This window comes from Podarcis raffonei, chromosome 2, assembly GCF_027172205.1.
Source record: "Podarcis raffonei isolate rPodRaf1 chromosome 2, rPodRaf1.pri, whole genome shotgun sequence".
Lineage (NCBI taxonomy): Eukaryota > Metazoa > Chordata > Lepidosauria > Squamata > Lacertidae > Podarcis > Podarcis raffonei.
Window position 1 is genome coordinate 102,837,302 of NC_070603.1, and position 23,799 is coordinate 102,861,100.

The 23,799-nt window shown below is 41.9% G+C and overlaps 1 protein-coding gene across 7 annotated transcripts in view; it reads right to left on the bottom strand.

Moving 5' to 3' along the window:
- Positions 1–23,799, bottom strand: part of PTPRG (protein tyrosine phosphatase receptor type G) — a 537,375-nt gene that overhangs the window by 245,820 nt on the left and 267,756 nt on the right. For all 7 annotated transcript variants that reach the window (XM_053378352.1, XM_053378351.1, XM_053378348.1 and 4 more), the window contains one exon: positions 13,296–13,444. In XM_053378352.1, the coding sequence (XP_053234327.1) occupies positions 13,296–13,444 (149 nt within the window). The remainder of the gene's footprint in view (positions 1–13,295; positions 13,445–23,799) is intronic.

The following is a 23,799-nucleotide window of genomic DNA, read 5'->3' on the forward strand; positions in this document are numbered from 1 at the left end:
AATGCTTCTATGATGAGAGAACATTAGGACAGCGAGGCAGCCAGGCGAAGACACCATCACATGTTTTGTTCCTGTGCTCTTGCTTTTAAATCAAGGCCAGGTGTACAGGCTTGAGGATCTACTTTGCTTGTTTACATGAACCTGATAACAACCAACTGGAGTCTGGTGCAGTGTGCATGGAGGAGTTGGGCGGCCCAGACAAAAAGACTACAGGTCCTGCTAGCTAGGGATAATGGGAGTTTTAGTCCAAAAACAGCTAGAGAAAGGGTGTGTGTGTGTGTGTGCGTATACAAAGCTAAAATGTCCATTTGCTGCTCATTCCATATGTGCTTCCAGTTCTGTACACCACTGGCACCTGCAAGGGTGCTCTGAAGAGAATGCAGAACACCACTATAGCCCTATGTAGATGGTACAACATCTAGCATAGCTCCTACCAGCTCACTTTCCTGGCATGCCCACCCCACCCCTAGTCACATGATGCCCAAGAACTGGATGACAGGGGCTTTTTTTTTAGTAGTGAGGTTCCTGCACCAGCTGCTAGATGACCTTTTCGCTAGATTACCTTTGAAGTTCCTTCTAACTCTGTCATCTAATGTCACATTCAAATATGAATTGTATACACGAGGGCACTACAGAATTGTAATATCCAGTCTGAACACACTGGGTTGGATCAAGTAGTAGTAGCTGGCGGACCCAGAGGTGGTGGGGGACCCTGTCTCTCACTGCTCATAGGCACTACATATTTATTTTTATTCATTCATAAAAATATACTGCTATACTGCTATATCCTACAGCTACTGTCTCGACATAACTAAAACTAAATCCTTCTGAACAGCCATGTGAAATACAAAAACGTGCATGTAATTCTGGTAAAACTGATGCAATTAATACTTTGCAGGCAAAGACCTGAAAAACACGTACACTTTTAATCTACAGTTTTATTTACTCATTGTGGTCCTTGCTGGGAAAGCCCAAATTGCTTCCCCGCTGCAGAGAAAGCCTGTAAACTGGTCCTGCTTGCATCAAATGTAAGACCAGTAGAAAACCAGAGCCTATAATATTTTTACCCACTTTATATCCACGTCGACCTTTTTCTTCAACGAGAATGAACAACAAGAAACTACACTGCCTTACCAGCATGTTAAACAGAAGTTGCAGCTAGGTGACTCTAATTCCAAGGAAGGTGTGCCACACCTGCTTTTAGCGAATCAATTTGCTCATTGTCCAAAATGCCTATCATTCCTAAAGGCAATCCTCCTACCTATCATCACAGACCAGGGGTCCATCTCCATTCATAAGAACATTACTCTTGTCAAAGAAATTGAAGGTCCTATTCAAATCACAGCTTCCTGCCAACTCTGATCTCTCATTCCATCTTTCACACCATAATCTGCTTAAATTGAAGAAAACCCTGCTAGGGAAGAAATGCTGAACCTTCCACCTTCCAGTAAAGCCTGCAGGAGGATCATATCTGTCAGTTTGCATGTCTCAGCAAAGTGCCCATCAATAATGGAGAGGGGAGATGGGTGGGGGATGGGCTGTCTTTCTAAGGTATTCTGAAGACAACCTGCCAGGCCAGTTTTTCGTTTCTCTACCTGTGGCTGAATTCCCACCTGCCCGCCCACAATTGTAAAGCAGGCTTGTTTCTGTAATCAGATATTGAGTAAAAACACAAGTTAAACAGGTCATATCTAGCTGGTCACAATTTTACGAGGTCCATAGCATCTTTAATTATAAAACTGAACTGTTTGAACATTTGGATTCATTAGAAATATCCCTTTTTGGGCGGCACTTTTGGGGAAGGGGGGTGTCATATACAACATGTATCATAAATGGGTATATCTACATGAACATGTATTTCAAAGAGGCAAGCTACTTCTGTGCTGGGATTACAAAACTTTGTAATACAAAACACAGGGGTAACCATCAGTGGCAGACTTTGGGCTTTAACATTTCAGCGGCAGCTGTGCAACACCAAAATTTGGCATCCCAATACTTCCCATCTTCCATCGTTCGTCATTGTTAAAGTGCCCCCTGTGCGACCCTCTCAGTTTGGCACCCAGTGTGAGCAAACTGGTTGCGCTACCCTAAATCTGCTTCTGCAACCAATGTGGTATCACCCCCTCCCGAAAAGTTGTTAGGCAGCCCAATTGTAAGGGATGAAAGCTGTAGTCCAACAACATCCGGAGGAAACCCCAAAGACTGTCCCTGACTTAGTAGAATTAAAGAATTGCCGACAATGCTTTTGGAATCCATAACTGCTATGCAGAATTCAGCACCAGGGAGGACCTCCTGGGTGTCTAAACTTTCAATGGTGCCCTGTGTGACTCCAAAATCCAGAGAGAAGCAGCTTGCCAAGTGAGATGGAGCCGCCATGCTAGCTTCCTGGCAGGTGAGTCAAGGCTGCTTCCTGAGAGAACGGAAGGTGCAAGGGAGTGGGGAAGTCAATGTGGTATAAATGCCTCAGTGGAGCCAATTCTGTGCTCCTGCTGGTGTGCTTGCACCATGCCAACCTCCTCCCCAAAGAAAGCAACGGTGACCCACCTGCTGGAAAGGTGGCACAGTGGCTCTGCCTGGCCTGGGCAAGTTTATGTTGTGATGTGAGAAGGGTGCGGCAAGGTGTGGGTAAACAGCTTGAAAAGGACAAAGGGTGTGCTACGTGTGAAAAATGATGAATGATATTCCACAAGCATTGGGCAGCCAAGCCAGGAGATTGCCATAGCACTGACCAGTGTTTCAGCTAAGCAGTATTAAGTACTGTAGCTTACAAATCCTATTACATAAATAAATGCCAATACATGTAATTTTAACATGCAATTTTTATTTATTGAACTGCTGGTTTTACTTATAGATTGAATATTTTTTAGGTCAGCTTGTTTTTAACATATTATTTTATAAATATTTTATAATCTCTTTGATGATTAAATAAAAAATAAGAAGCAGAAAAGAGAAGAGGTTCCATTTTGGGCAAAAAAGTAATGTACATAGCCACTGTACAAACCCAGCCTGTACAACCTGCTCTAGGCCTTGCCAAGTAAACAAATTAGATATCTTATGAGGTTGGTACCTTCTCTTCATTTTAACTTCATGCCGCTGCAAGCATCACTGATTCAAGTATATTTTATATTACACCTGGTACTCATTTCAATCTTTTAATCATCATCCTTTTATAAACAGAGAACACATAGATAAATCTCACTCAGCGAAACATCAAATTGGAAGTTGGATACATTAAATAAGGAGGTGGAATACAGAAAAGGTGTTCTGCTTGCTTGGATAATGGAACAGCGAAGCCAATCTCTGGGATCTTGGACTGTTAATATCACTCCACCGAAACACATAAAAATTAGCCAGAGAACAGAACACGATTTCAGGGATAAGGCATCAGCAAATTGATTTTTAAGCACTATTATCCGATGGCTATCTCTGATTGTCAGGTAAAGCTCTCTTTGCTGCGATAAAGATATGACAGGGCAATAAGTTCTGACAATTATCCTTACTAATTATAAGCAAATACAGTCAGTTTATCTGATTTTGAATCATAGCCACATTTGCAAATTCACTCCACCATAACTTTTCCCTACCAGCTGTCTCAATCACATGTGAAGGAACTGTTGGAGATGTTCCTCTGAGATTACAAGCAAGAGATGTGAGGTGACAGGCCCTTCTGTTTTGATTCCCCATCCCAAGATCATTCTGAATGTGCATCATTATTCCAGTCTCTTAAAGGGCTAGGATAGTAAACAGAGAAAGCCTTTAATTACTAATTGCCACACGTGCATATGACTCTCTATAATGATAATCGGGGTTAGTTATTTTAGAGGTATTTTGAAGTGCCCTGTGTAGAATCATCCAAGAAACAAATATTCCTAATATGCTTAATTATATGAAATCAGTTTCAGGCAATGAGGTTAAGAGACAACTTGATTATTGTGTGTAACCACTTGCAAAAATAAAAAAGGAGGAATTATAACTTTCTCCTTCCCAAACATTAGACAGGCTAAAATGTACCCATGCTGTGTTAAGCTAGCATAAAGCTCATTCTTAAGCTGCAGGAAAGAAAGGTGTTTCCTAGGATAGTGGTATACAGTGAATGGATTTCTACAGCAAGGATACTAGTAGCTGTGGTGGTTTTCAAGTCCTTGTCTTGAGATATAAGGAAATCTTGTAATGGCAGTGATAACTGTGGCATAGTGGTTAGAATGTTGGACTAGGACCTGGGAAGCCAAGGTCCAAGTACCAACCCAGTCCTGAAGCTCAAGGGGTGACCTTGGACCAGCCACTATCTCTCAGTGTGAGCTGCCTCACAGGGTTGTTTTGAGAGTAAAATGGGGAGAGAGAGAACCATGAACACTACCTAGACCTCCTTGGCCCTGTATACCCGAAGGAGCATCTCCACTGTCCAGCTATCCAGCACAGATGGCCTTCTGGTGGTTCCCTCATTGCAAGAAGCGAGGTTACAGGGAACCAAACAGAGGTCGTTCTCAGGAGACAACTATCTGACTTTTAGAAGACATCTGAAGGCAGCCTTTAGGGAAGCTTTTAATGTGTGATGTTTTACTGTGGTTTTATAATTTGCTAGAAGCCTCCCAGAGTGGCTGGGGCAACGTAGTCAGATGGGTGGCAAATGAATAATCAATAAACTCCCTATGAATGTACCTTCTTATCTGTCACAGGAAGAAAAATCTCTGTTTTCCAAACAGTCGAGGGGCTGTGCTTGTGACTGCTCACTCAAGCCCATGGGAAGAAAAGGAAGTGGCTATGGGGACAAAGATTTGGGACTAGTAGGGAGCCAGAAAAGGCTGCAGTAATTGTGGGTGTGAATAAATCTGTATGGCTTTGAGGAGCTGGTCACGCACACATACACACACATATTTAGAATCAATGATTAAAAGGCTGCACCCCATAAAATCTTTCGAGACGAGGATGACACCTAGTTACTATTCACATAATAAAAAAGTTCACCAACCCTGATTTAATCAGTAGATTGAATTTACGAAACTTTACTTGATTTTAATTGGTGAAGTGGGGCTGAAGGTAAAAGACACACCTTTTGATTTTTGAGCCTCTTTGTTCCTGGCGCTTTAATATACTAGCAAATGAAAAATATATATTTAAAATAGTCTTTCCAGTGACTATTTCAGGTCTGTCAGTGCCTGAAGATGCAACCTTTCTGAATATATCTTGTATAGATCAGCAATCTAGACAGGAAACCAGTGAAAAAGCTAGACAACAATGGAATATCAAAATAGAAATTAAATTAAGTTTAAAAGGAAGATTTATTTGGGGTAGCCTTTCCTTCTCTCCGGTGAATGGTAGAGTTGAAAAATCAAATCTTCATTTCTCCCCCCCCCCCCCATTAAGATTTGGTAATATCTAGGTTTATTTAAATGTGATTGATCAATCAGTTATAAATACACCAGGTGATTAATAAGCTAAAAAGTATTTAATCAGCTGACAGCTCTCCCAATTAAACAAATAATAAGCCTAGGGCTGCTGTAATCATTTAATGTCAAATTTAGGTCACACCCATACATCTGAAGATTATGCTAGGGTAGGTAATTCTGAAGGGTTCACTAATTTGCAAGAGTTTGTATGCTGCAAAAAAACCCATATGGAGTTTTAGCTGTAAAACCTATAGATTTAACAGCAGTATGCAGCATATGAGTAAAGAAAGTAGCGGCCAATTCATGCCACAATTTTATTTAATAAAAGTACACACAATTTCCTGTGAATCTTGAAACTATCCATTTGGTATGATTTCAAAACCCAATCTGGCCTCTTTTATTAGCCGAGCCTAGTTACTATTTATAACCTTTTTAAAAAGAAACTCAGACGGTAAAAACATTTCCCTAGTGTCTCTGATATGGGTCTTCTTTTAAAAAAAAAAAGAGGGGGGATCTTTGTCCACTTCTAGCTTTCTAGAGCTGGAGAATCTACGGTAATTTTTAAAGCATTAGCATCACTGTATCTGTTGCCTTCCATTAAATGGGTCTCATTAACTCTGTCAAATTCTCCAACCTCTTTATTGATTTTTTTCTCCAATTCAAAATAACTTCTTTCTACTAGGAACTTGCTGTCAGTCTTATCTAACATCATCACCTCCAACAAATCTCTCCTGATCTCAACAGCACACACCCACCCTGCCCCACAAGTCTCTGATTAAACTTGTAGAAAATTGGAATTATGTTGAGATAAGATGCCTAACTTTTAGTCTATCATTATATCATAATTACAGTGAAGCAGCACTGACACATCCTAGAGGTGAACCTCAGGGGAAAAGAAAATGCTGCCATCAGGCTCTCATCAATGTCTAATGGTGCTGTGCCCAATGGATGGATCCTTCAAACTGAAATTCCGCATGCACTCTGACATTTGAATGATTGAAAGCTAGTTGCCTCTGGCAGACAGCAAGATGACAATACCATAAAATAAGACTATGCTGTTCTACTCCACAGCTTCTTTTCTTAGACTATGCAAAACCATTCCTGCAGACCATCCATACATCTGCAGAACACATTTTAATTTCAGACCTTCCTCTCCCAATTTCCTCTTAATTATCACAGGGCATTCGCAGAAAAGATCAGCCAGATGGAGATTAAATATTTCACTACTGGAAGATGAAGCATTCTGCTGTAAAATGGAGACTTTATTGCAATAAAATCATTAATTAAAGACATATCCAATTCCCTAGTCACAAGATGGGAAACACAAGAGACAATCACAACAGGGTAAGAGCATCAGCTCAGACAATTACATGAACACAAGCTGTAACTGACAACCGTCTTGGACAGAAGAGAAGCCCAGACAAGGCAAGCTTTCATAAGAATTATAGCCATCCTTCTTCCTTAAAATTAGACCACACTGAATACTTCATGAAGACAATCCCAAGATGTTCTTCCAAGCAGAGGCAGAGTACAGGGGAATGAATGAGTCAGTAGAGGAACTCTAAGGAGACAAGATTATCTTCTCTTGCTCGAAGGCTTATTAGCAAATGTAGGATTTACCAGTAGGCCGAGCCACGTAGTAAAACACATCGTTAGATTAACACATTATATGACATGTATAACTGGATGAATGCATAAAACTGCTAATCATCAGAAAATTAAGTCTGAAGGATCACTGAACTGTTTTCTCTCCAGTCAACAGACATTTTCTCTTTACAGTACAATGAAAGCCAAACTAGTGAGTGATACATCTAACATGGCTTGGCGTATATCACCAGTCAAGCCGTACCTGAAATTTAAATGCCACAAAACATGAAACCCTCCATAAAACAAGTGGTCCTCAGATGAAGAGCAGTATTTAAGTTTAATAAACAAAAATAAATAAATAATAACTTAGGTATTCCATTCACCAAACACCCTTTAAACTAAGACTTGCACAATTTCACCTGTGCTTTTGCCAGAACAACCTCTTGATGACTGGAAACTAATAATATCATTGAAGCTTGTCAAGCAGAAATTAGCTGATTTATTATTTACTGACCTGAATTATGATAATGTTTATTTTATATTGAAGATATATTGGATCGGATCCAGATTTTTTAATTTTTTATTTTTTAGTGTAAAGTCATGTCCTGTGTTCCAGAGTGCATCTTATTTGGAAACCAGAATACAAGTATTTCAAAAGTAGATCTATAAAACCCCCTTAGGTATTGCACATGTAACCCTCTGGATAACACAGGATTAAGGTCCCACTGACAAACTCCATTTTCCTTGTAAAATACAATGAAAATCCGCATCCTTGCATTGAATTACTTTGCCATAAGCCAATGCAGAACCCATATCTAGTAGTGGTCAGCGTGGTGGTGTTTGCATGACCTCCTGGCAGCTGAGTCACTGCTGCTTACCGGGAAGGAGAGGGGGAGAGGTGATGCAGTGTGGAGGTTGGCTGAGTGCAAATGCACCGTTAGGAGTGCAAGATTGGTTCTGCCAGGCATGTTTCCACTGCCCCCATGTCCCAGTAAGCAGCAGCAACAACTCAGCCGTCAGGAGATCAGGTGAGCACCACCACCCGCCACTGTTCATATCTTTGTCCCTTGGAAACTTGTGAGACTCAAAAAACACGCCGAGATCCAAATAGCTTTTTTACTGTTGCCCAAGGGCTTGCACTCCCCTACTGCGATATCTGGCTGTTTTTGTCTTTCAAAAGCAGTGTCACAAACTGCTATTGAAATTGCCCTCCATTTCAACAGCTGCTCTTCCTCCAGCACCTCTGGCTTCCATGAAAGAAAACAGCACTAAAGCCCTTTTGGGCACAATGCTCTTTTGGTTCCTTGTTACAGAGAAGAGTTTTGTGCACCTGTCCCTTTTTGTTTGCCCTCCTATCACGCTTTGAAGCAGTGGCTTGCAATTCTTGTTTGGAAGGCACATACAAACCCCCCAGATTGGTCTAACAGTACATGAGAAAGCCACACTGCTGAAGCTAAGCAGGTTTAGATCTAGTTAGCGTCTGGATGGGAGACCACCTAAGGAACCCCATGAACGCTGCCTTGAGTTCCATGATGGAAGAACTGCAGGATATAAATTTAACCGGTAATTAGCCACAGTTTGGCACTCCAGCTCCAATAGTTGTCTACGGTTTGCACTAAAGAGGAAGCAACTACAGTGGTACCTTGGTTTGCAACCGCTTTGGATTACAACCGTTTTGGATTACAACCACGTCAAACTCCTAAGTGTGTGTCCCTTTTTTTGGATTACAACTCATTTGGGGGGGGGGGAGGCCCCATTGGCGAAAGCGCGCCTTGGGTTACAACCTGTTTTGGTTTACAACCGGACCTCCGGAACAGATTATGGTTGTAAACCAAGGTACCACTGTACTTGAATCGAGAGTGAGTGAGGACATATGCAAGTCCAAGGTTTGCTCAGGTACTGCCATATCCAGCTCAGTTGGTAGAGCATGAGGCTCATAATTTCAAGGTTGTGGGTTCAAGCCCCACATTGGGCAAAATGTTCCTGACTGTTGTGGTCCCTTCCAAATCTACAATTCTATGTCTTGGTGCTACACGTGAACCAGCCCAGCATGCCCTTTCTGTGCATATGGATTCTGCCAAAGCAGCAAAGAGTTACCATGCAATTCTGTATTGCACTGTCTTTGTTATTATTAACTCAGTTAATAACATCATGCAGAAAAAGGACTGGGAAAGTGCACTAACTTGCCTGGGTGAAATTCAGAAGCCATTTCAAGAGAGGCCCTTGTCAGAGAATCAAGCCCTAGCCACTGTAAGCACGCTAATTTGCAGGGATTAGGTCTCCATGGCATGCTGCAGTATGGTCCTTGGAACAAGATTCTCATTTACTAAGTAAATTACTGTACATTATTGTATAATGGTGTTCACATTATAACTGACAATTAGAACCATTAAGACGAAAGCTCATAAACAGCTGAAAGCTCACATCAAATTAACACAGTCATGATTGAAATCACTCTTCTGATTTCTGCTCTTCACAGACATAATCAGCATCTTGCATAGAAATGAATAGGCAATGAGCAAAATCGCAGCCAGTGAGCAAAATGGCAGAGGTGGGGGGGGGGCTCTGCTAATAGAGAGGTACATGATCCAGCCTACATTATGACTGTTGAACACATTGTGTCCTTTCTGTGCAAATGTTCTTCTGCAGCAACAGCGGGCAACGTATTAGTTATCGCACAAGTTGCTACTCTCATGAGTCTCATAAGTATCAACAGGTTTTCTAATGAGGGAACTCTGCATTCTGCATTAGCTTACCAGAAGTTGGTTTACTACACTATTAACAGCAGACCTCTTTCAACTATATGCATCTGTTGGCGGCTCTAAAGAGAGGGAAAAGGCACATGTCAAATTTCATGTGTTGTCAACCAAATTATGGTTGCAGATTCTAAACTCTCCCACAACCTTATACTGAATACAACATTGATGTCTCACATCGAATGTCAAACTAGTACTTTCCAAACTCCTCTTAACTTGGACCACTTCACTTGAAGACACCGTGTGCTGCCAGACAGACATTAGAATGAGTTGTTAAACATTGCACATTTGTGTGCCACAAGATGGAAGTACTCTTCGGCAGCCCTCATACGTGGCTAAAGTCCTTGGATGGTATACCATGGTGGCTTTGTGCAAGCGCTTCTGCTTAGACAAAGTGTAGCATCATTTTTTTACCAACCCTTTGCTGACATCCCATGCTCCCCAAATCCCCATGCCTTTTATGACTTTGCAAAGAACTCCTTGGTAAAACCCGAAGGGAAAACATGCAAATATGAAAGTTTTAAATAGCATCTTATAACCTTGCAATGCATCATATTATTGGAAACAGCATTATCCCGAATCAGACCGTTGGGTCCATCTGGTTCGGTATTATCTACACTTAATGGTAGCAGTGTTCCAAGGTTTCTGGAAGGGATCTCTCTCCAAGAGATTGAACCTTGGAACCCTTGCAGACAAAGCAAGTGTTTTACTAGCGAGCCACAGCCAGGGTCAGCCCACCCATCAGGCAAGGTGATGCAGCGACCTCAGGTGGTAGGACCACTGCGGCAGCAAATCTAGCCTCCAAGGAATACATTGCCTGCTGCTGCCACCACCACCATGACAGCAACAGCTGCGGTACGCTCACAATGGCTTCTGATTCCCACTTCAACCATAAAGGTTGATTTGAATCCCCACCCCTCTGTTCCTGATTTAGATCTTCACTCCCCTGCCCTGGTTCTTTATGTAGAGCTTGACTCAACCCTTCTACCCTGGCAGCAGGGAAGCACCATTCTGTGGTTCACCTCAGGTGCCAAAGTGTCTTAGGCCAGCCCTGGCAATAGTTCTTCATCTTTTACTGAACTTGGGGTGGGGAAGGTAGAGTGAGAAGATGCAAGGATCTGGAGCTAGACACCAAGGCAGACTTCAGGAAAAGGTTAGGGAGGGTATTGCGAAAGGGAAGTTGTCTGTAGCATTTCGGAAACACCCCCACCCCACAATTTGGCTGCTCATCTGTTCGAAAAAGGATGTTGCTCTTGATTCTACAGAGGAATAGGACTGGAAGGAAGGGTGTTAACTTTTTTGCTGAAATCCCTTTCCTTCTGAAAACAAAGCATAATCAAACATGTGTATGAGACTGACGCTTTAATTTTTTTAAAAGAAGGGTAACAACAGTCAGATAAATGCACTGCCTTTGATCCAATTTCTCTTTAGAGAACGTAATGAAAAGGATGTTCTTGTATATCCTATCCCCTAATTTAACATATAAATCACTCACAAAAATATGATCCAGATGGGCTCCAATGAAGGAAACCAATTAACTCACACTGCCTTACCATCTGACACATTAGCTGTGATAATAAAAATACAAACAACATGGTCAAACAATAAGGTTCTGTCTTACATCTGACATTTCCAATTAGTTTTGTTATTCTGTGAGCTCTCCCCCAACCCTCCACGAACAGCCTTAACAACAAGCATTTTGTTTTCCAGCAAATGCACATACAAATTCCGTGTTTACAGAACAAACTCTGCAGATGAAGCAGATTTGTCTGCATCCCCCAGTGGGGCAATCGTTGGAACTAATGCACACTGCATACCGTCCACATCTGGTTTCTCAATTAGGTTCACATCACATTTTGCTTCCAAGTGCTCCGGCAGCAAAACGGTGCCAAACCTGGAGGACAAAGTACTTGTGGGCACTTCACAAATGTTTGACCTGTGTCTATGGGCCACCACAGATCAGCAAGCCATCACTGCTGCTCTTGTTTTCTTTTATGGGTTTCCTAGAAATGCAGCCCCTAGCATGAGGCAAGACCCTATTTGGCAGGGAGTTTTCACTGTCAGGTAACTAGCGCTGCAACAAGTCCCTGCAAGCTGAACTACAATTAGGCAAAAATGCTGGAAGTACACAAAGGCAGTTTTTCTACATAATGCATTGGGGGCCTGGCTCTGGAAGGTGTTGAGGGAGCAGCCTAAAGAGCAAAGCACACACTTCTTAAAGAGTTGTTCTCAAAAGGTTTCATTTCTTGGATGGTGAAATGAAACTATTTTTCTCTATCCATGTAACTGTTTTACCTTAACTATGTATGCTAGGTACTGTTTTTTCTTTAGTCTCACATACTTGTTTACAGAATGCACTTTGACAATTAATCCCCGCATAAGTGACATGTTTGCTTCCTAGCTGTGCGGAAGGAGAGCAGCAAGGAGAGAAGCCTGTGAATGGGTTCTCCTCACACACACCCAGGAAGACTGCCAGAGTATACCTTTCTTAAAATTACTGAACTGAACAGAATCCCTCCCGTTTTCAAAAGAAACATATAATCCTAGTTCAAAAAGAAGAGAAAACATCATTAACGAACCAAGTTTTTAAGAGGAATACATAATTGTGAGCAAGTCAACCCACACCAGTGATTCTGCTAATTATCTAAGCAAAGCCAAACGTCAGTGTTTCATGACAAACCATCAATGATGCTCTCTGCTTATGCAAAACCATTCCCTCAAAGACTATACTGTCAAGCAAAGGAAAAATGTGGCTCAGTAATCATCTCTCAGTACCTTAGAAAGTTGAGGGCCTAAAAGCTCAACTTGAATACAGTATCGGGCTTGTTACACAAATATGACAAAAGAGGGGAAATCACAGGGTTGTAATTCTAGTCTAGGTAGAAAATGAGTGCTGCCTGGTGCTCACTGACACAAAAAACAGGCGCTAAAACTTGCTGAAACCATCGTCAGCATCATCAATAGAGAATTTAGTGGCACTGTACCTATAAGTTTGGCAAAATGGGGCTACCCACAAGCAACATAGAAGTTTCTGCATATTCCAGGTTCTGCTCAGATACAAACACATGCACACAAACATACATGTATGCACACACACACTTATAAATTGCAAGAACAAATATACAAGAAACCCAAATGGCTTGATGAAATCTGAGCATGCGCTGCTGCAAATGCCACTTGTTGCATATCAACCTTTAGGACAGATAGAAGTGGCTTAGCAAAAAGAAAAAAGAAAGCCTTGAGGGCTGAAGCAAGAGGCTCATGGGCCAGAGTTTCTCTGCTATTAGTATATATAGGCATCAGCTGTGGAGCAGCCACTATGCTGGGCATAAGACTTTGAGTCAACTGCCGACCAAATAATCCCATATATCTCCTGTTTATTTTAAATTGTAACTTCAGAACAGCAAATGAAACTTTCAGTGAACCACCAGAAGGAAACTCATGGGAAAAAGAGCAAGTTAATACAATCTGCAAATTCCACTTCTGACAATTCCACATCTGACAAGTCTCATATTAAAACAATACACTTTTCATTAAAATGCGAGTGCACTTGCTTTCAACCAACCTCAACTGGGAATCTCCTTCCGTTGATGCTGTGCTCCGAGCCGGCTGATCCATTGCTTTGACCCCAGTGAAACTCAACTTTCTCAGCTTTAAATCTGCCTGGTAGCCCAGCACCGCTGATGAAATAATCATCCTTTAAGAGGATAGCAACTGAAAGTAGAAGAAAAGGGGAGAACAAAATTGAAAACACTTCTGCCATTGATGTCAACCATAAGACTATGTCCCTGGTTCAGGAATTCTTTGGGGTACAGATGAATGCACGGAGGGAACTCATAGAGGTCACAGCTTCAGGTTCTGGCCCCTATTCATTCATAGGGTAATGTTGGTAAGCAGCCTAAACACATGGGTCCAAAGAGCTGAAGGGTCTCATATGTTCAACCAGGCCCCTAGAAAACGTGTTTTCAAAACAAGTGTTTTCACATGTAGGCTCCATGAAAATGGGAGCTTTGAACGCATTGAGCTTGTGGTCAGTGGCATGACTCTGACCACTTCCTTCAGGCTTGCATATGCACACTATAAACACACTATCAAGAATTCAGGCTTAAAGGCTCAGGTGTGAAGTTTCTTATAAAGTATAGGTAACTAGCATCATATGCTTATTTTACTTACGTGATCACAGATTTGGAACTCCCTGACTATTTGCATTAGGTAGGCTTTTAGACACTTGCTAAAAACCTACTTATTTCAGTAAGCCTATCCAGGCACATAATTTAGTTATGTATACTTGTTTTTAATATCTGCTGATTTTATCTGTGCATTATCTATGATACTTTTATATTGTTTTATGGATACCACTTAACACAATTTCTTTTCTTCCTTTTATTAAACTGTTTAAATTTTTTAAAAAGAAAATCAATGAAATAAAAGATTGCAAGTACTTCTGCATTTCTACTGAACACCTCATAACCTCATCTAATGCCTTCCAAAACTGTACTTGCCTTTCAAGCAGCTACATGGCAGAGCTTTCAATGAGACTTTCCTTCTCGAGACCTCAACAGATATCAAAGTTTTTATTAAACCGCAGATCCATGACCTTATGCTCAATGATATTTGACAAAATGGCATTTCTGTAACTCCAGTATGTTAGGTCACTTAGCGCCACCCATATAACTGTCCAATACAGATATCTATTGATAACGCCTCCTAGGTTGGCACCACTGGCAGATTTCATCCACATATTTAATCAAAGTGGAAAATCAATATATACACATCTCATTATTGCTCCTGAAGAATCCTAACAAATTCTCTTCCTTTAGTGTGAAAATTTAGTGTTTATCACAACCCTTCAACACTTTCTTCCCCTGGGGCTAGTCATACAATTACTCATCTTACAAGCCTTCTGGTGTTACTCACGTGAAGCGGGCAAGGCTGGTAAAAGGGACTGCAGTTTAGTCCCCCTCCTATAGTCATCTGGGCTGCTCCTTCCCCTTCGGAGCTGGGGTATGACATGTGAAGCAGGGAGCATGTCCTATACAGGTAGGTTTCCCATGTGATTTAGAATCCTGGTTGCCCAGTGTTCTAAATCCACAGGGCGCCTCCATTTCTAGAATAAGCTTCCCACTCCACCTTGTTCCTGATTTGGACTTTTACTTCCCACTTCTTCCCTGGCGGGTAGGAGGATGCCATTTTGTGGTTTGCCTCAGGTGCCAAAATGTCTTGCGCCAGCCCTGGTTATCCCTCAACTTGGTGGGTTGGGAGGGAGTTGCATAAATATGGGAGTGAAGCTAAACTCCTGCAACCAAAAAATTTGCTTTTTGTGCCTGTATTGTCTAGACTGCATGGTCACTAGTACTGTAAAAGGGGCACAGTAATGAAGTCCAAATGGTCTAGAAAGAATATCTGGTTATCGGGCATTACCTTATTTGATGAAGCTGATGTTCAAAAGCCCTACTAGGTCAGGGCTGTCAAGTCCACTATCCTGCTCTCACACTGGCTAACCAGAAGCCCATGGAAAGCCTGCAAGCAGGACACAAGCACAATAGCACTCTCTCCCACTTGTGTTACCCAGCACCTGATACTCAGAGGTATACCTCCCTCCAACGCTGGAGGTAATATACAGCTGTCATGACTAGTAGCCAGTCTATGCTGTGTTAAAATTTGACTGCATATTACATTGTTATTTATTAAAATTATTTTGACTGTATATTACATTATTATCATTTAAAAAGTACCTAACATCACTCACTAGAAACATTTCAGCATTAGAAATCCTCAAGCTTAACTACTCTTGGTTCTGGTTAACCAGAAAACATTAAAGAGGGAAGCATCAAACAAAGCAAAACAGCCCAATGAGGACTAGGTGTGCTCAGTGACCACAAAATGCTGGAAGGGGATGGAATGGAGTGTCCTGGAAGATGGCATGGGCGGCTGACTGGAAACCCGAACAGGAAGCAATCCACACTGCAATGTTTTGTTGCAGGACACAGGTGTTATTTCTGAACACACACCCATAGGATCCAGCTGTCGATGAAGTTCCTTATCTTAAGAGTTGTGTCGCAGGATCCTAGGCTTATTTCCTCAGAAGTCCCACAGTGCTTAGCCAGACCTTCTCCCTTTGATTTCAGCAGTGCTATTTTTCTTAAAAAATAGGTGCCTGAACTCACCACAAACGCCTCCCTTGTTCTCTTATAATGGCAATAGTCCCCACCTGAGAGGTGCCATTGCTGAGTTCCAGTGAGTTCCAGCTGAAAAAAAAGCCTTGGGTTTCAGACTCAATCTCTGTGTTTGCTTCAATACCTGTTTTCCAGAGGGTAGAATCTATAGAATCTATACTAGCAATTAATTAATCAAGTGTCTTTTTCACCCTGCTATTCAGCCAGAAAAGGATCCAAGAGTGTCTTTAAAGGTACCTACACAGGTAAAGGAACGATTCTGGGGTTGCGGCGCTCATCTCGCTTTACTGGCCGAGGGAGCCGGCATACAGCTTCCAGGTCATGTGGCCTGCATGACTAAGCCGCTTCTGGTGAACCAGAGCAGTGCACAGAAATGCCGTTTACCTTCCCGCCAGAGCAGTACCTATTTATCTACTTGCACTTTGACGTGCTTTCGAACTGCTAGGTTGGCAGGAGCAGGGACTGAGCAACGGGAGCTCACCCCGTCGCGGGGATTCAAAGTGCCGACCTTCTGATCGGCAAGCCCTAGGCTCTGTAGTAAAAACAAGACATACATTGTCAGGTATTTAGGTAATTCTTTACAAGGGCTGTGAGTAGGGGCAGATTAGAAATTACAGTTGCAAGCGGATGCATAGATTCATGCAACACAGAAATCCCAGGTCAATCATTTGTTGTTATGACTCTTATGCCTGGTCCCGCCAGTGTTGCAAAAGTAGAACTAAGCAAGCAGTTATGTTGGGCTAAGAGCAGGACTACTAAGGAGCTCAAACTGCATTCCTGCATCGGGGCTACAGTGCAAAATGAGTCTATTTCATCTGTTTGCAAACATGATTTTCACATGGTTTTATCTCTCCAGTGAACGAGTCAATTTTCATTAATAGCAGCTAGCTGCATTAACAAGCAGAGATAAAAAGCTGGAGCCTGCTTGGCTATATCAAAGGGCACTTTGCATGAAACTCCACCACTCTTAATTCAAAGGGATCTTTTCCTATATTTGAGCTTTCCAGCTGCATAATCAACAAATATATGTGCCTGTGAGTATGCATTGGCCAAGGGCTTTAGGAATAAAATGATTGCACAAAACCACACAAACACACATTTTCTCTCTCACACACCCACACATACACGGTTTCTCTTTACAGACTTAATCCACCAGTCCGTTTGCAAGGTGCAGTGGTGATGTGCCGAAAGGACGCAACCCAGCACTTGCGTCAGCCCCAATAAAATGAATGCACCCATACCAAGTTTGGGGACTATCCTAACTGGTGGGTTCATTTGTTGTTATCTGAGTAAAGATGAGTGGGGAGGGAGAGACACAGGAAGGTTTACCTATGTATAACTGTCTCAGATGTAAGAACCTCCAGTGACAAACAATGTCCAGAAAGGCTTTTTGGCCCCCAGGGATATTGAACTTCCAATGGGTGGCAGCAGCAGCTCGTTGATACACCTCTAGAAAGACCATGGGCTGTTCATTTGCAGTGGTTATATCTCAGGCTAGTGCTGACATTTTGTTTGGCTACCTGCATTCCCTTTGATGCACTAACAAACTATTATTACTATTAGTAACCAGTAAAGCTTGCAGCTTTAACCACCCCATTGTGCCAGTGTGGTGTAGTGGTTAAGAGCGGTAGTCTCGTAATCTGGTAAACCGGGTTCGATTCCCCGCTCCTCCACATGCAGCTGCTGGGTGACCTTGGGCTAGTCACACTTCTCTGAAGTCTCTCAGCCCCACTCACCTCACAGAGTGTTTGTTGTGGGGGAGGAAGGGAAAGGAGAATGTTAGCCGCTTTGAGACTCCTTTGGGTAGTGATAAAGCGGGATATCAAATCCAAACTCTTCTTCTTCTTCTTCTTCATTAACAGCCTTGGGTTTTTAGATTAGCAATGGGTAAACAATTCTCCTCAATGTCACTTTCAGGGACGTTTCTATGTGTAACAACCGAAAGATATCTCACGGTGTATAGCAAAGGAATGAAATGTATTTTTGTTTTAAAAAAAATATTGGTGGTGCCACGTGGCAGGCATATAACTATGAGCAAAACTGATTTCATTGCGCTTGCAGCGGCGCCTTCAACTGTATGTTCTGTCTCAGAGACTGCCCAGTACCTCTCTATTCAACAAGGCTTTTGCTAACCATTGTTAGTTTTGCCTGGTAGACGAAGGAATGCTGCATGTTGTCCAGCACTGTCTTTTCCTGATGGTCTTCAGATTTCTTGTTCACCGCTTAAACTTTTTTAAAATGAAAAAGCAATGTATAAATTTTCATATTAAAATAAATAATAACAATAAATAACAGAACGGTCCGCCAAATGGATTCTGCAACTCAACCAATTTCCAAGAGCTTTCCTGTTCTGGAGGTCTTCAAGCCTAGAGAGGCTACCTATTGGGGATGCTCAAACTCTGGATTTTCTGCACGGAGCAGGGGGTTGAACTAGATCAGGTGTGGAGAACCAGTGGCCCTCTATATGTTGCCAAACTACAAACTCCCACCATTACTGGTCATTGGCCATGCTTGCTGGGCCTGATGAGAGCTGTAGATCAGCAGCAACATCCAGAGGGCCAAAGGTTCCTCTTCCCTGGATGAGATGATCTACAGGGCCCACTCCAATGCCATGATTCTATGAAATACATCATCTGGGAATGGGTCAGAATTGATGCAACATACTTTTTTAAAAAAGGAATGTGTGGTACCAATATTAGGTGAAAAATCAGGAGGGGGAATTTATACAAGCACGATGGTCTGTGCAACAGGGAAGGCAGCTAAAGAGGTTTTTTAAAAGGTGACATGTTTTATGGGCTGTCCCACAAGAACGCAGGCTCCCGTGAATCTGTTACAATGCACGACGGGATTCAGCTGCATTGTATAAATATTTGATGGTATCTAAATCATTTATGGCTCTGTCAGGGGTCATTTTACTTGCTTTGGATTAATAATTAAAAGGATAATTAGGAGGATGTACAATCTGAAATGTTCATCTAATTGTTCATTTTACAGTGTCTCTTACTAGGCTCTGCAAGATCTCAAAAACACACAGGCATGCACACAGAAACCTACCTCTCCCCTTTGCAGTAACTCTATCCCAACAGTTTTAAGGTCATGAAACTCTTCTGGAGCAGCCATGGTTATGATCTAATGCCGAATATCCACGCGCTATGTATCATTTTGATGTGTGCGCGCGCCAGGTCTTACCTGGGCTCGACTGCATCACACTAAACTATGGTTTGGTGTGACGTCCAAAGGCAACTACTGCCCTGGTACTGTTCTTACATAAGCTGCAATGTGAGTTTCCTTTAGCTGAAGAGTGTGGGATATAAGTTTTACAATAATCAGTAAAATAAAATGGACATAAGAAAATTTGTAAAGTTTACACACACTCTCTCTATTTAACAAAACTTTGAATATAAAAAAATCTGACTTGATAGTTAATATCTAAAATTTAAGCTGCAAATTTGCATATCCATAATTCAATCGAAATCTCACCCCCAGCAAGAAAGGCTTGAATTCTGAATGCTAGTTAATTTTGCCAAGATTTCACCACTGATATCTTTTAAAATTACCCCAGAACTTTTATACTTTAAAAATGATGACCTATAAAACATGCTGGCTGTTGCAAACACGGCAAACACCATAGGTATTTCCTAATGAAAAGGAAAAATCAAAGTATTTAAACATTGTTTCCGCTTAGCTGTAAAGCGAGTGGATCCTTGGCAAAGCACTAAGCTTTCATGCCTGTGATATGTAGAGTGAGCCTAGAACCAGTCCAAGGAAGCATTTGACAAGTATTTTACCTCCTCACATTTCGTTCTTTAGTTAGTGAAGAAAACCACAAAGCTTTGTAAGTATATAATCAGGAAATGTTTCCGATATCAAAGCTAGAAAGAGAGCTTTAATTATTACTATTAAACCGTATTTGTACTATGGTCATTTAAACAGTAGCAGATGGCGTGGCCGCTCATCTGACTGCTGGTCAGCTGCATTGCTGGAACTTATCAGGAGCAGTGCCGGATTTACATATAAGCTAAACAAGCTATAGCTTAGGGCCCCACTCTCTTGGGGGCCCCCAAAAAATTTAAAGAAAAAAAACCCCCTGGATGTACATTTCCAAAATATAAGATAAAAAACAAATAAAATAAAACCTACATGCAGCAACAGTGGCAAATGGCTTTAGATACCTATTACATCCATAAATTACCATATACAGTGGTACCTCTAGTTACGAACTTAATTTGTTTCAGAGGTCCGTTTGTAACCTGAAACTGTTCTTAACTAGAGGCGTGCTTTTGCTAATAGGGCCTCTTGTTGCCGCTGCGCCGCTGGCACACGATTTCCATTCTCATCCTGGAGCAAAGTTCTCAACTTGAGGTAACTCTTCCAGGTTAGCAGAGTTTGTAACCTGAAGCGTTTGTAACTCGAGGTACCACTGCAGCATATATTCAACACAGAAAACAGTGACAATTTGTTGTTGACAAAGGACAGCTGGACATATAAAGGGCCCCATTACCTTCAGTAGCTTAGGGCATGGGTAGGCAAACTTAGGCCCAGGGGCCAGATCCGGCCCAATTGCCTTCTAAACCTGGCCCGCGGACAAACCGGGAATCAGCGTGTTTTTACATGAGTAGAATGTGTCCTTTTATTTAAAATGCATCTCTGGGTTATTTGTGGGGCGCATGAATTTGTTCTTTTTTCCCCCTTCAGTCCGGCCCCCCACAAGGTCTGAGGGACAGTGGACCGGCCCCCTGCTGAAAAAAGTTTGTTGACCCCTGCCTTAGAGGGTCTGGAAAAAAGCAGAGCTGGTGTCCGCACCCAACTTTCTTGAGTGTCTACAAGGCCACCTGGGGACACCCACCCTGTACCAGGCCTTCCCTCCCTTACGTGTCCTCATACTTTGATTTACAGGACAGCATCAGTGGACAGTTGGAAAACAGCTGTTTTGATGGTCCCACGATGCTCTGTGGTTGTGGAGGATAAAAAAGGTGGGTGGTTCATAGGCATTTGTTGCAGATGGTCCTGTTGCTGCTCTTAACCACTATGGAGGGGACACTGATATCGGGGCCCCACACTTGAAGGCACTTAGCCATGAGCCCCCCTTATACTGAGCTTAGAAATGAGAATCCATGTCTCCTTTCCCCCATTTAAGTTATTTTTCTTCTTGTTGTTGTTATTGTATGGAAATTTTACCAGGCTTTGGAATTCCCTATTTAAACATGTTTACATGACAACCTTTCAAACCTAGAATTTTCAAACTTCATCAACCTACCACCTTAGAAAGGAGATTTCTTCCAGTTTTTTTATGTGTCTGGGAAAAGCCTGCCAATATTTTTTAAGACCTTCTTTTGCCATCCATGCTAACACTGCTATCTTAAAGTTCTAACTCTTTTGTCATACCCTAACCCCCAAGTCTGGATGCCTGCATATGGAATTGAGTCCCATTGATTTAATTTGAACTTTGAACTTATTTCAAAGTAAATACGTTTAGGGTAACAACATAATAAGCAATCTTACTCCAGTGGACCTTCATTATTAGTGGTTTTAATTTAGAGTTCTATTATGGCTGTATGTTCCCTAACATCAGATCCAAGCCCTTATCCTTTGGCAAGGAGAAGCACATAACTACATTGTTGAAATGCAGCAGCAAATGGCATGTTGCTGTGCTACAGCTCACTGGACCTGTGGTAATGCTGCTGTTGCCTGCCAGGAGAAGTTAGGCTGGTGAGGTGCAAACGCACTAGTGGAGCCAATCTGGTGCTCCTGCTGGAGCATTAACACTGCACCAACCTCCTCACCTCACCTCCTAATCAGGGCCGGATTTAGGTTTCATGAGGACCTAAGCCAGGGATCAGCAACCTTTTTCAGCCGTGGGCCGGTCCACCGTCCTTCAGACCATGTGGTGGGCCAGACTATATATTTTTTTTTGGGGGGGGGGAATGAATGAATTCCTATGCCCCACAAATAACCCAGAGATGCATTTTAAATAAAAGCACACATTCTACTGATGTAAAAACACCAGGCAGGCCCCACAAATAACCCAGAGGTGCATTTTAAATAAATGGACACATTCTACTCATGTAAGACATGGGAGACATGTAAGAACACGCTGATTCCGCGGGCCAGATTGAGAAGGCAATTGGGCTGGATCCAGCCCCCAGGCCTTAGGTTGTCTACACTTGCTCTTAATCTCAGGGTCACAGGTTCAAGCCCCATGGTGGGTTGGACTAGATGACCCTTGTGGTCTGTTCCAACGCTTTTATGATTCAAAAGGCAGTGCGGACAAGTTAAAAATAAAATCAAAGTGCCAACTTGGTACTGCTGCAGTGAAATCACTGAACCACCAGATCAATGGAGGGGGGGCAGAATAAGTAAAACATGCCAGTTATGTCCAAGCTAGTATTGCTCAATGCACACAGCAGGGACACGGACTTCATTTCACATTGCTTAGGGGCTAAGAAAAACCTGCTGCATTGACCACAGTCTTGCACTACCTGAAGCACTCAATAAGGGTAAGAACCTTCCTTAGCTCAGTTCTCACACTTCTTGATGCCTTGGGATTCCAGAAAGCCCCATGTGGCTTCACTAAATATTCTCTTTGCCCTCTCACCCTTGTATAAATGGATGTTGGACTGCCTATTAAAATTCCACTGCAGAAAATTTTGTAGGAAAAAAGGACTCAAGCCAATGCAGATGCAAACTCTTCTGGCACGTAGCAGTAAACTATTTAGTTGGATTTTTATTAATGCAGAAGTTTCTATAAATATTTAGAAGCACACACTACATCCAAATAGCAGTTTCTGTAATTACAAAAGCGGGGGTGGGGAGCATGCAAACATTTTGAGCCTACAAGCTCTATATGGAAAGGAAGCTCAGGGCTTTGCTTGGAGAGCGGAAGTGCAAGCAAAAAGATCTAAAGCATTACAGACCTTAGGAGTGAAAATCTACAGCTATAATCTTATGCACAAATACATAGGGGAAAGTTTCACTGAACTCAGAACTTGCTTATGAACAGACATAAAGAGAATTGTTCCACATAGTTCTATTCACACAACATAGTTATGAGGAATGAAAGTGGCGGGGGGGACGATGACACATGCATATCCTATATTCTAATACAGAACTAATGCACACACATTAATACCAGGAGGCTTGGGGGGGGGGTTGGGGGGTGCTAAGACTTCAAAAACTGCCCAATGAGAACTGAGCAAATCAGTGGCCCCAGAATGCTGAATGTTTGGGGACTGGAGAAAAAGTTTCCATTGATAAGGAGTCCATACTGTTTTCCAGTTATTTATTTCTGTATCAGCCACACCCTTATACTCACAACTTTTTTCCTATATATACATAATTCTTCTCTCATGAAACGTACTTCGTTGGTCTTCTGTTAAATAGGCAGAACAGTAAGTGACCTTGAATTTTATCATGAAAAAAATGAGATATTTATTTTAACAACTATTCTCCTTAAAGCTTTTCTCTTTTTACAAATATATTTAGCAGTAATCAATAAAGTAGAACGAAATAGTTAAAAAAATGATTTAATGGCCTACATTAAAGTTTTGTCCCTTTCACTGCAATTCAGTGTATACAATTCCTACAAAGTTTACTTTGGTTCCGTGTGCTTAATGGTGCAATTCTACTGAGCCTCCTGCTGAGTTCAATGGGGTATGTTATCCAGCATCTACCCACCTGGGAGTAAACCTCATTTATCTCAAGGGACTTATTTCTGCAGAGACAGGTATGGGATTTCACTGCAGTTTTTAGTATAAACAACTAAGCAGCTGTTGCATCTCAGGTGAAAAATCTTTTTTTCAGATTTAGCCATTTAATAGTATCTTTCATAATAAATAAACATAAAACTTCTGTTTAAAAAAAAATACTAACTCAAGGTGGTGTTTTTTTTAATTG